The sequence below is a fragment of the Sinohyriopsis cumingii genome, chromosome 18 (genome assembly GCF_028554795.1).
Source record: "Sinohyriopsis cumingii isolate HCF-2022 chromosome 18, ASM2855479v2, whole genome shotgun sequence".
In the NCBI taxonomy this organism is placed as follows: Eukaryota; Metazoa; Mollusca; class Bivalvia; order Unionida; family Unionidae; genus Sinohyriopsis; species Sinohyriopsis cumingii.
The window spans coordinates 68,513,681-68,526,076 of record NC_142978.1 but is presented as its reverse complement, the minus strand read 5'-3'; the positions used below and the strand labels follow the sequence as shown (position 1 = coordinate 68,526,076).

The 12,396-nt window shown below is 34.9% G+C and overlaps 1 protein-coding gene across 1 annotated transcript; it reads right to left on the bottom strand.

The window, feature by feature from the left end:
• Positions 1–256: 256 nt before the first annotated feature.
• Positions 257–12,039, bottom strand: LOC149776902 (aquaporin-9-like). Its single transcript, XM_089941361.1, has 6 exons — positions 11,944–12,039; positions 7,558–7,684; positions 4,889–5,026; positions 4,188–4,306; positions 2,703–2,920; positions 257–1,685 (listed from the first exon to the last, which is right to left on the bottom strand). The coding sequence occupies exons 1-6, from the start codon at positions 12,037–12,039 to the stop codon at positions 1,454–1,456; spliced, it is 930 nt and encodes a 309-aa protein (XP_089797487.1). The 3' UTR covers positions 257–1,453.
• Between the last annotated feature and the right edge of the window lie 357 nt (positions 12,040–12,396).

Here is a 12,396-nt window from a genome sequence, read left to right as displayed (position 1 = left end):
CCTAATGACGATATGATTGAGTAGTATTTTTTGGCATAAGAGCGCATGAAACAATTTTAGAAAGGTACAAAAGCTATAAAGGTACCACATAAATGAAATATTTTTTTTTAAATGTAGCCTTTCTATGCACCCCAGTTCTAGTGTAATAGAAACCTCTATCCTGTGACACATGTATATGGGTCATTTATTTGCAGCTTTTGTATCAAAGCACATTTTTTAAAAATCTATTAAAGTTGACAAAATAAAATATTTGTCACATTTTACCAAGAACAATAAAATTCGTAAAGCAATACTCGGTTTTTTTAGCAGTTTACATCGAATGGCAAACGTGTATATATTTAATTTAAACATAAATCAATGTTCTCTGTCCTTACTAACGGTCAAACCTGTCTTACACATTTACACATGTGTAATCTTAAGATCAGAAGATACATGGTTTAATAAATGTTCATTTCTTCAAAATAAAGCAATGGCTGTTGATGGAAATCGAATGTTTGATACAGGGGCCTTTAAGACAGGTTTCTTATCTAATTTGATTGTATTATCCTTAGTCACCTCAAATTCGATCTGTGTGTGCATTTAAAATCCACAATTAATACCGCCATAATGTAAATAAATGCGAATGTTCCTATTGTTCAGAGAATAACATACATTAACTGTTTTCTGTGTGCTACACAGTGCACACAACTACCCTCAGTCATTATTACTCTCCGTTTATTGTAACAAAGTACCGAATGATCACTTACAGGTCCACAACAAACTGCTCCCGGACGCCAGTTTCCATCTCCCGAATAATTGCTTTGAAACTTAAATATAGAAATATCCATCCACAACAGCGTAAAACTTTTCAGTCAGGGATACTAACATCAGCTTGACTCTTAGAATCACACGGTTAATCCGTCTCTTTGTTCCGCTTTGTAATGTCGAAAAATGAATGGTGCCCTCTGTCCTTGGAGCGTGGTCTTAAATTAGAGTTCTTGTTAATGACTGATTAAACTATTTACATTTGAAACATGAGAGAGAGAGTGAGAGAGAGAGAGAGAGAGAGAGAGAGAGAGAGAGAGAGACTCCGTTTGCTGTTCGACTACATAAAAACCTACAAATTTAAAGACACTGGATTAGTACTTTACAGTGTGAAATGAACTCTTGCTTGAGCTCGTATATCAAAAGTATTATTAAATACGAAACCACACTAAAAGCGTTAGCTCATTCGTTTCCACGTTACTAGCACCCGTCTGTGCCCAACATAGAAATCAACACATGGAAACTCTTCAACATCTACAGAGCTAGCGGGCATTCTATGTGTCTTCTAAACAGCCATCGTTTCGAAGCTAGATAGGATACATGTTGATATGATAGTATATACTCGTAAATGTTTCATTTTTCCTCATGTGTTAGTGCTTGTGTGTGTTTGTCGTAATTAAAGTGCATCGTAACCTAAGTATCTCCAGTTTCAGATCTCGTTTATGTATCTGAAGTTAGTTCTTCCACACACTGTTGACAACTCTTTTGAATTCTCTTTAGACTTGGTTCCATCAATGTCAACATTAATATTCACAGGGTCTATTGTCATATCGTACGGCTGAGGTAAGTGTTGACCAACCATCCACTGGTAGATGAAAGTACCAACAATACTTCCAGCTACGTTTCCGGCCAGTGGAACCCAAAACCAATAGTCAGCTCGGCTATAATAAAATAAATAATGTACAACGATTACGAATGAGTTTGCACTTTTAATATTACACAACACTTGTACAATATAGCGTAGTTTACTGAGCACATGAGCCAAATTTACTTACAAATTGTTGCTGTTCTTAAATAATTTCAGTATGTCAGGATACTTTGATGGTAAATAATCGGTTATATAACGGCTGTCGTATCTACAGACATTTTTAGAAACTACTCTAATCTGTGTTAACACAGTTATATTTTCCTTAATGGAGCTTCTCTCCAACGCTTCTCGTGTTTCTTCGTCTTTCAATTTCTTACCTACCTCTAAAATTCGTTGTCCAGCTTCTGACGTCTTGATTCTCTGTATTTGCTATTTTTCTTGGGCTTGCATTTTTTTGTTTTCTCTTTGTAGGTGGGGATATGAACCCAACAAGTTTAGATACTTTCCTTAACATATATAACAACCATCTCACATTTGTACCCATGGGTTCGAGTTTCGGGCTTGGCCAATGTGGTTATGTGAGAAAGCTTCCAGTAGGTTCCCGTAGGTCGGTGATTCTTACCTGGGTTTTATTCGGGTTCTTCCTCCACAAGTTGTACTGGCTGCCATGTATAGCCTAAACCCAAAACAAGAACAATCCCTAATATATCGCACATCAGCAACAAAACAGTCATAAGCGATGTGGTCCCTCCGTTATAAGGCATTACTCGACTCCAAATCTTACTCAGAAATATTCAGACCAATCAAAAGAATGCACTCATGTATTTCGAGCAAGATTTCTAAATCAGGAACAACACTTATTACTCGAAATGTTCAGAAAAGATTTATCACGAATCGGTCTCGAACCCTATAAACTGTGTAACTTCATAGACTTCAATGCAGCGTCGAGCGTCCAAAAAACAAGGGACAAAAGTTCAACTAAATAAGTACACACACACACACACACGCACACACACACACACACACACACACACACATAGTGAGACTAATGCTTGGACGACTTCCATTGATGAAAATACAATGTTCTTACCTGAAAGCATCTGGTCCCCAGCCGGCTATTGCCACAAAGGCCCTCCCACCGAGGTCTATGGTGGCATTAGTGGCAGCGCCAGTTTGTAAGCTGAACGTCATAGCAATAGCGTACAACAGAAGCGTCATAGGTATTGGTAGAACACCGTTTGCTGGCCTTGCGTTGTTACCATCAATTATGGCTGCTGTGATACCCACAAGAAGAGCCACCCCGACTAACTGTTAAAAAATCCCAGTAAGACAATGAAAGAAAGTCACCTTCCATGCAAATTAGCTAATGAACATTTCGATCATTTTATTTTCTAATCTGGACTCTAGGTCCATATATTGCATTCAGTTACCTTTTACCACTATATGACTTGTAAAATAAAATGTATGCAGTACTGCAGTATGAAACGCCGTCACTGTCTGCTGCTGCGGTTTCAATTATGAGCCTTGCATATTTACAGCTTCATTTTAGTGCCTCATTGTTGTAAAACTGGAAATTAATACTCTTTACATTTTCGTAGAGTTGCTACTCTATAGTCTTAAACTAAGTAACAAAAAAGAGCAAAAACCAACAAGTTTTGTAATATTCAACAAATAATTAATTTTACTAGAATACAAAACGAAAATTTAAAAAGAACTTTCAGTAATATGAATTAAATCACAAATTGTTCTAAAAGGTATATCGCAAGTCTAAATGTATAGAGCTCCAATTGAATTCCAGTGGTATTCTAAATATATTCCAATATTGAATGCTCTGATGTTTCTATAGTCTTGAACGTGCTAAGATGCCAATAGCCTGGAATGTACTAAAAGTATATTGATAATATAAATGTTCTTGTCTGAATTCACTAAAATTCAAAATTAATGTTCCGGTCCAAGAATATCATTGAGCACTTTGTAATTCAAGTGAATAACAATTTGAATAAACAAATCCATCCAAACGAAAAACTCACTTACAAAATATTCTAAGTTGTCAACAAGCTTAGGAATTTCCAGATGGAAAACTGATGTCATAGACTCAGGTTCAAATAAACACAATACCTCCATTGATAACGATCTAAATATTTTTTGTTAAATATGATCTTAGAAAAATATTTTCTATCTAATATGTTGTTTTCAAAAACAAATGTTACTGGTCGGGTACACCATGAACTTGATTTTAAACAAGGTCAGGTACAAAATACAGATGTATATAATATCTAATCATTAAGGAAAACCAACAAGTAATACAAATTAAACATATAGAATGCTAGACATTCCAGATCACATTCCTCGAAGAAAAATATTCATTGAATATATTGCAAAAATGCAAAACCATGCAAATCAGCAAAAGTCCTCAGTGTGTAATGTATTGATATTTTTTCTCATTTACAAATTGTAAAATGAAGCCAAACAAGTTATGAAACCATATCTGGAAGCAAAGAAGAATCAATAGTATACAGAGACTTTTCGATATAATTTAAATTCGAACTGTAAAACTGTTCAAACATTCACTTACAATTTCAAAGAAGCATGAGGACTTTGAGAATCCTTCTGTGGGAAAAGAGGTGAATATGTTCGCAGTGGCATTTTCCCCATAGATTTGTCGTATTCCTCCATCGTATTTATGAAAAGACTCTGTAAATTAAATAGACAAGATCGAGAAATAAAGACTTGTTCAAAGAAAGAAACACTAAAATGCACATTATTGGTAACTATATTGGCAGCATTTCCAAAAGGTACATTCTCAAAGGCATGTAAAAATGATTTTGTTTGACTCAGATATGCTGATCATCTCGTCTTTTATGCACAAGACGGGTATGAACATCTTCAGAAACACACTGAAAATTTGGTTCTACGGACGGTAAACTCGACTCAATTTGATTTCGTTTTGCTCACAATATTACACCTTACAACAATTTTATATTTAACAACTGTGTATTAACTAAAACGTGCAACAGTAGCCCACTATGTTAACAGGGAATATAAGATACCGATATTTTGATTTCTTTCTTTCAAAGCAACCTATATGGAGTTGAATTTTTCTTTGATATCCCTTAACTTGGCTATGACGCGATTGCTATTATCATTAACTACAAGCATTCGAATGTTATAATCTTGTTTTTGAAACCTTAATTCTTGACATCTCCCGTTTTATCACATACTTGCAAGTAAACTCTGTTTATCTATCAATATGTATGTATGTATGTATGTATGTACCCCAGTAAACACCGTAGGTTACGCAAGCAGCTAGAAAGGCACCAATAAATTCGCAGACTACATAATTAGGGTACTTTTTCCACCGTACTTTGTCCAGCAGGCAAAACATCAGTACAATGGCAGGGTTTGCACATGAACCTGAAAAGTAGCCATAAAAATACAAAACTTAACTACCGTAAAAAGGAAACCAACCAAACAAACAACCAACCATGTAACTAGCTTGGGAGCTAACTAGCAAGCTAGCTAACACATCAAAGAAAAAACAAAACAAGACCAGACAAAATCAGGTAAGAAAACCAACAGAGTAATCAAGTAAGTATGTATATAAGTAACTATCCGCTCTCCAACTAACTAAAAGTACTTAACCACCATCCTTTCTCACTCCCTACCTATCAATATATCTGTCGACATATATATATATATATATATATATATATATATATATATATATATATATATATATATATATATATATATATATATATATATCATTTAGATTACTATTACAGACTACAATGATAGATAGATAGATAGATAGATAGATAGATAGACAGAATGCCTGGACTTTGTGTTTCACCACCACAACGATAACGCGATAATATATAATTCAAGCCTTCTCGATATAATAATTTATGTGAACATCATTATATGGCATCAGTGAAAGGCATTTCTCCATTGGTATAGCTGCCGGTATCTTTGTTAGATTAAACGTAGGAAATAGCCGATGAAGATTATCCGCGAATCTTCCAATCTGCTCTGCTGCAATGCTGACGTAAGGTTTACAAATTTGACACCAGAAAAATCTGATTGTCGCGCATCCAGTGTTGATGAGAATTCTGTAGCTTTTTTTCCTAAATTTTTCCCATGTTCTCATATTTATCCACCTTAACAAATCTGAAGTAAACACATACTGTGTAGAACCAATGTATACATTTAAAGTACACAAATTTACGTAGCGTGTGAAATGCCGATAGCTGAGTGTCTACGGGATTGGGTTATGTGCCCAAGCGACGTTGTTTTATTGATTTCAGAAAGGTTTTGTTGCCTTGAAGAAGGAGGAGGACACGAATAACCCTTTGTTGCCGGTAGAACATTGTTGCAGAGATTATAACCTAGCCAAGTTACTAGCTGGTATGGCCCGAGGTCCTAGACAATATTCAACATGACAGTCGATGTTAAATCAATGACACCAAACTTTAAAGCTTGAATATTGTCTGATTTAGCTATTCTTGTATTTGTACAGATTTCTACTCAGTTTTAACAGTGATGATGGTAATTTATAAAATTGATACTTTTCAAATAAACAAGTGTATGATTTCATCCAGTTCCAGGCGAAAAGGGTAATAACTCTAACAATACGGCAGAAACACCGTAAATTATCAATACCCACATCTTCAGATGATGATCATAATATGTAGGAATTCAGAGCGATCCATAAACTAACATGTAAGCTTAGTTGCTTCAACAAGATTCTGTCATGTACTGCATTCAGCAGCAAACAAGCAGTATACTAACTGTAATAGAAATTGGTGGAAGATACTGTCAGCATACTTAACTTAAAAGAGGACACTAACATGTGCAAAGTTTCATCGCGGACCATAACAAGCTCTGGGACTAGTTGTATACACAGCCAGGCCCGGTCCTAGGGCAAGCCGAACGAGGCAATCGCCTTGGGCACCGCGCTTTCAAGAAATCAACTCCGCAATGCAATTGTTTGCTTGGGGCCCGCTCATCGCTTGCTGCCTTGGGCCCCGCATGCTGCCTTGGGCCCCGTACATACTAGGGCCGGGCCGTACACAGCATACGATCAGACACTACATCAGGCTCCAAGTTCATAAAAAAAGACAACAATTCTCCCAATATCTCTCATAGGAGCACATATTTTGTCGTTATAAATATCATCACATGATGACAATAGTAAATATATCTTTCTCAGCGATCCATAAAAATATTAGATGCGTTCACAAGATTCTTTCATTCACAAGGGAAATAACTCTGACAGAAATTCTGCAGCAAATGATTGTTCCGTATTAACATCAAAAAATGATGGACACATCAATTACAAAATTCGTGGTAATCCATTGAAGAATGTGAGGCTGGTTTCGTTCATAAGATTGTCTCACACGCTGTAAAAGGGACATAACTCTTGTACAAAGTGCTTCCAGTGATTTGTCGACCTATGCAAAACGATATTCATGTATGTAAGCAAAAAGATAATCATGTATGTATGTACGTACGTAGGAAAGGAAGGAGGGAAACGAGGAAAGTAAGTATGTATGTATGTATGTACGTACGTAAATATGTGTCCTTGAATATAGGAATTATATGCATTGTGCGAAATGTAAATGTTTGGAGCACGAGAAAGTCTGAACCCCAGCGTTCGAAGTATTTCTCCATTTCAACAGGTAATAGGTTGAACAAAGATCATTTTTCTTGCATGTTCTGTCACAACCCATAAAAAGCTTTATAAAATAAATTAACTCAAACTGTATTCAACTATTATATGTATTATTTGTGTAGAGGTCACTTCACAGAATCACATTTGTCACCAAATGAAACGGGGTGTTTATATATACTATAATGTCCATGTGTGTTTTTATGTATGCGTTTACAAAATTGTTTTTAAAAAAAAATCAGTATTACAGACAATAAGTTCGGTGCATGTGTACCTGATGCATTGAAACCTGAGTAAGCGGCAAGTGTTGTGCCGCACGCAGAAGCCAGGGCTCTTCCCATAACTGAGCTGGCTGTGCCCCGGGACAAGGTAAACATAGCCCCTGAGACGAAGACGAAAACCTGAAAGTAAAGTTAGCAAACCAAAAGATGATAATACTTAAGAAAAATGAAAGACTAATTCACAAGTTAATGTATTCGACAGAGAAGAAAAGAAATTAGAAAGACATAGCTTTTTCAGATCCTGCAAAATCTCTTACGCCTTATTAAGATCGCACATTTCGACAGAAATTAAAGACAAATATCTTCCATTTGGTTAGTAATTATATCGTACTGAAAAAATAGCATTTCCCAATTCATCAGATCTTCCATTTCGTCAGATGTAATTATATCGTACTGACTACACGTGTCTTCCATTTGATCAGATTTATTTGTATCTTAATGACGACAAGTAGTTTCAATGCATCAGGTACACGTACACCGAACTTATTGTCTGTACCTGTATCAGAGATAATTGTATCGTAATGAAGACAAGTAATTTTCATTTTTTCAGACGTATTTGTATCATACTGAAGACAAGTATTTTCAATTTGATTATAGGTAATTGTATTGGACTGAAGACAAGTATTTTCCATTTCTTCAGAGATAATTATATTGAAATGAAGATAAGTATTTTTCATTTCATCATATGTAATTGTGTCGTACAGAAGACAAGTATTCACCATTACATTATTTTTTTCTGAACTTCAGATGCAATACAAAGCGTAATTAACAATCTCAAATCCAGAGGAAAAACGTAAGAATACAAAGACCAACGATCTGTCAATATCTGAAAATGGAGTAGAATTCTAAACTTCCGTCCATATATTGAATATTTCTTCAATAATCTCAATAGCGTCCATTACCAGCTCCTGATCGTAGCTTTCTCAGATTTATACTTTGCTCCATTTTATTTGCTCATACAGGCACTGGTAATCATAAAGTTGAATGCGATGAAAAGGGTGCAGTTGTTTAGCTGAGAAATACTTTATTACCATAGAAAATAGTTGGACTCTACAAAGCAATTTTCAACTGAATTATTTTCATCTATCTAAACTTTCCATTGAACGAAACAGGCACAGTTTAAAATTTGGTCCAATTCTAAGTATTACAAGTTATAAACGTTGTACAGTTATATATACTGCTTGGGATGTGGGTAATACAGTAATGTTCTGATGGAGGTATTCAACACCCTGTAGTTTCGAAAGGATTTTTTTGACGATTCTGATGTAAATCAATTTAACCAAAATGATGGTGATGATGAAAATTTAGCAGATGAGGGGTTTGAAACCCTTAACAAACAATTCAACAATGATTTCTTCATGAAAAATAAACGACACATGAGGTGAGCTCCACTAACTTCAGTTATATATTAAAACTACAATATACTATGACGAAGATATAGGTTAAGATGATATTAAAAGTTTTATGCAGAATAAACAAAATAAAATCTTATCACTTAAAACAAAATAGATTATTTAAAAAGACAGGAGGAAATAAGTTTTTTTCGATTCATTAGGATGAAAAACAAATATTGTATCATCCACCTAAATATACTGCATTATAAAATTCTAAAATATTATAAAATCCTACAGTTACAGACACGCAACCAATAAGAGTTCAACAAATAATTCCTTTATCCTGCAAGTTAAAGCAGCAGAGGCATTTATAGGTTCATACTATGAAAACGATTTTAAATGACTTATCTGACGGATTGTTTACGGTGAAAGAAAAAAAGAATTAGGACGTTATCTGAATGCTACTGCTTGTATAGTAATCTCGAGATTAATATCAATGAAATCCGACATTTATTTGTATGACAGAGGGATAGCAAGTACAAAAAGACGTTGCTAAAAAAATATGTAATTATAACAGCTTAATGAAAAGAATTTTTCAAAATAAATTGAAATAATAGCACAAATAATTGCTCGTTAATAGATATAGGTTATAACTTTAGATAAAATATCATCAACACATACATATCACAGTTAAAGAAAACTTATCATTAGGTGGAAGGTTAAGACGAATTGTTTCTGTTTTATAGTTTTTGGTATCAAAGTAGGAAGTCTTGGTCTAACAATATTAATTTGAGGAGAATTTAGCAGCAGCGGTGGTTCCAAAGATACGTTTATGGATAAATTGAAGAACGGTATAAACATTATTGCCGGCTTTCTTCTGTAACCTTGCCAAAATAGTTGTCATATTGTCTGGTATCGTTGGCATCGTAATAAACTGGAATTTATATTAGCCTGAAACGTTATTTTTTTTTAATGGCTGATAATGCCATTTTGTTCATTCTCGAATTAGCTTGCTCTTTGCAAATGTTCTAAAATATTTATTTTTAGCAACAACAAAAAAAACCCCGGAAAACTAAGAACTGAAAACTGTCTAGAAATTTTAGAAAAGAAATTACACCAGTCCCGTAACCATACACATAAATATCAACACGTCTTTTTTCTTTTATGATTAATATATTTTAGATCATGACGTATATTGATTTTTATAGTTGTAGGTGTTGTAAGTTAGTACTGTCACTGATGTTGTAAATAATGTTGCTGGTATTGTTTGTTCTGTCGTTGTGATTGTAGGTTAGCCAAGGTAATTGTTACAACGTTATTCTTTTCGTTGTCTGCCTTTAGAGGAACTGTTGAAGATTTTTTTTATCACAGTCAAGTTAGATTATTTGTCACGTCAGTATTTATATGATCATTTATTCCTAGGCCAAATGAATCCGATGACATCGTAATTGTTTGTAACCTACTATGCTACTTATTTTCATCACCATCTCTCCAGGTACAATAAAAAATTCCGTCAGTACCAGCTACATCTACCATCTACATAATTTTGTCGATTTTTTTAAACTGACATGTACTGCTGAAATCTTGTTGTGCTCATATCATCATCATAACATTGTTCATCGGAAATTAATTTGTCAAATATTCTTTTGCGGTATCTTGAACAGTATAAACAGACTGTATAATAGTTGTGTTTTTTATACTTGCAACCTAAAATCATATTACACTTGATCTGAATCTCTGATTTGGGTGTGCTACACCTTTATCTGTTAGTCCGTTGCTATCTTGTAGAATAAAATAAGCCCATCCAAATCTTGTATCGTGTGTTTGACATTTTATTAATATGTCCTGCTGATATTTTTATCCAGTATTCAACTGTTTTAGCGTTGCAATTATAGTTTTGATGTAAGCCCTTAAAAAAAAAGTTGTTGTAGATTCTCCAAAAGCCTTGATAATACCGCTCCGGTGGTCTAGTGCTTAGAGCGTCCGCCTCGGATGCGGGAAGTCACGGGTTCGAACCCCACCCGAGTCATACCAAAGACTTACAAAAATGGTAATAACAGCTGCCTCGCTATGCGCTCAGCATTAAGAGGTTAGTGCTAGGACTGGTCGACCTGGTGTCAGAATAATGGGGGGGGGGGAGACATCATGCTAAATGTATCCGGCATGATGCAGACAAGTGTATAAAATTAATATTTATCTTGATTATTATGAAAGAATGTTCAGGTTTTGCTGAGAATCAGAGATTTTGTCACTTTGGGCGCATTGTGACCGCGGTTTTTTTATCTTATGCTTTGTCTAACCTGGATATTATGACTGAATGCATTAGCAATGTCAGCTTCGAGGACACAGATCCTGAAATTCGAGTCAAGCGTGTACGTTTTAATTCTGGCTTACCCGAAACTAAATCGAACGTGACTGTTCGAGCAGCACTAGTAGTCGAGCTTGCTTTCAAATGCTCAAGTCCTATATCTGTTACTCGCAGCCACCCTGACAACACAAAACTCTCCGGGTACCAATCTTTCAGATTATTTCAAAGAAGTAAATTGAAGTTAAACTATAATGTATAGGGCCATGTCCCAATAACTTAAATGCATTTCAACTGTAATATGGAGACAGCGAAAATATGTATATTTTATATCTATCTAATCAAACGTACAACAAAGCAACAAATTAAACATTAGATTCTCCAGTCACTAGAAATGATTGGTAAATTTCAAGGTTTACGAAATTGTCATTTTAATTATATTTTCAGCCAACACCCTCGGCAGCTTGTACCCCAACTATATATTGAATAATTGCATCGATTCGTACATATGCTTCCCAGGATGCTAATACGTGAAGAATAAAATTTTCTTTCAACTACCCCTAACACTAAGGGTGAAGAAAAGAGTATTACGATTTTCACGATTTTCTTAAATTGCTATTCAGAAGTCACACATCTTTTGCACGCTGGAGCGTACCTTGGGTCAATAAAATATATACGAAAAATTTGAGATCAAACATGTATTGGTACAGACAGACAGATAGGCAGAAAGTGTGACTTACTGACAAAATGAATGTGGCAAGGATTTCTGATAATCCATCTCTGACCCAAGTGTTTTTGATCTTCAGTCCTAGCTTCTGTATTGAGAATGCCCTCATATTTTGAAATTCGATCTAAAAAAAAATTGCAGCCATACTCACGTAATTCGCGGCCATCATGCGAAAACATGTAATACGAGAAAAGTCTTAAATTAGACTGAGGTCGCACTTAACGACCAGAGCAGTCGCAACCTTTATTTAAGCATGTTGTACATCTAGACCATTCAACGCATTTTGTGATTTATATACAATAAGAGAGAGAGAGAGAGAGAGAGAGAGAGAGAGAGAGAGAGAGGAGGGGGGGGGCATGCATTTGCGCTAAAAGTCACAGACGTGATAAATAAATAAATTTAAAAAAAATAAATAGCTTATCAAGATCCATATGTCCTTATATATATTGGAGAAAAATACTCCATT

What these genes read in the sequence shown, in the direction of transcription:
- LOC149776902 (XM_089941361.1), bottom strand. Translation starts at nt 12,039, where the DNA reads ATGAGGGCATTCTCAATACAGAAGCTAGGACTGAAGATCAAAAACACT. An exon ending in AACCTACGGTGTTTACTGGG is followed by an intron (nt 4,307 to 4,888) that starts GTACATACATAC and finishes TTTAATTTACAG; the next exon opens with AGTCTTTTCATAAATACGAT. An exon ending in CCTCATGCTTCTTTGAAATT is followed by an intron (nt 2,921 to 4,187) that starts GTAAGTGAATGT and finishes ATTTTTTAACAG; the next exon opens with TTAGTCGGGGTGGCTCTTCT.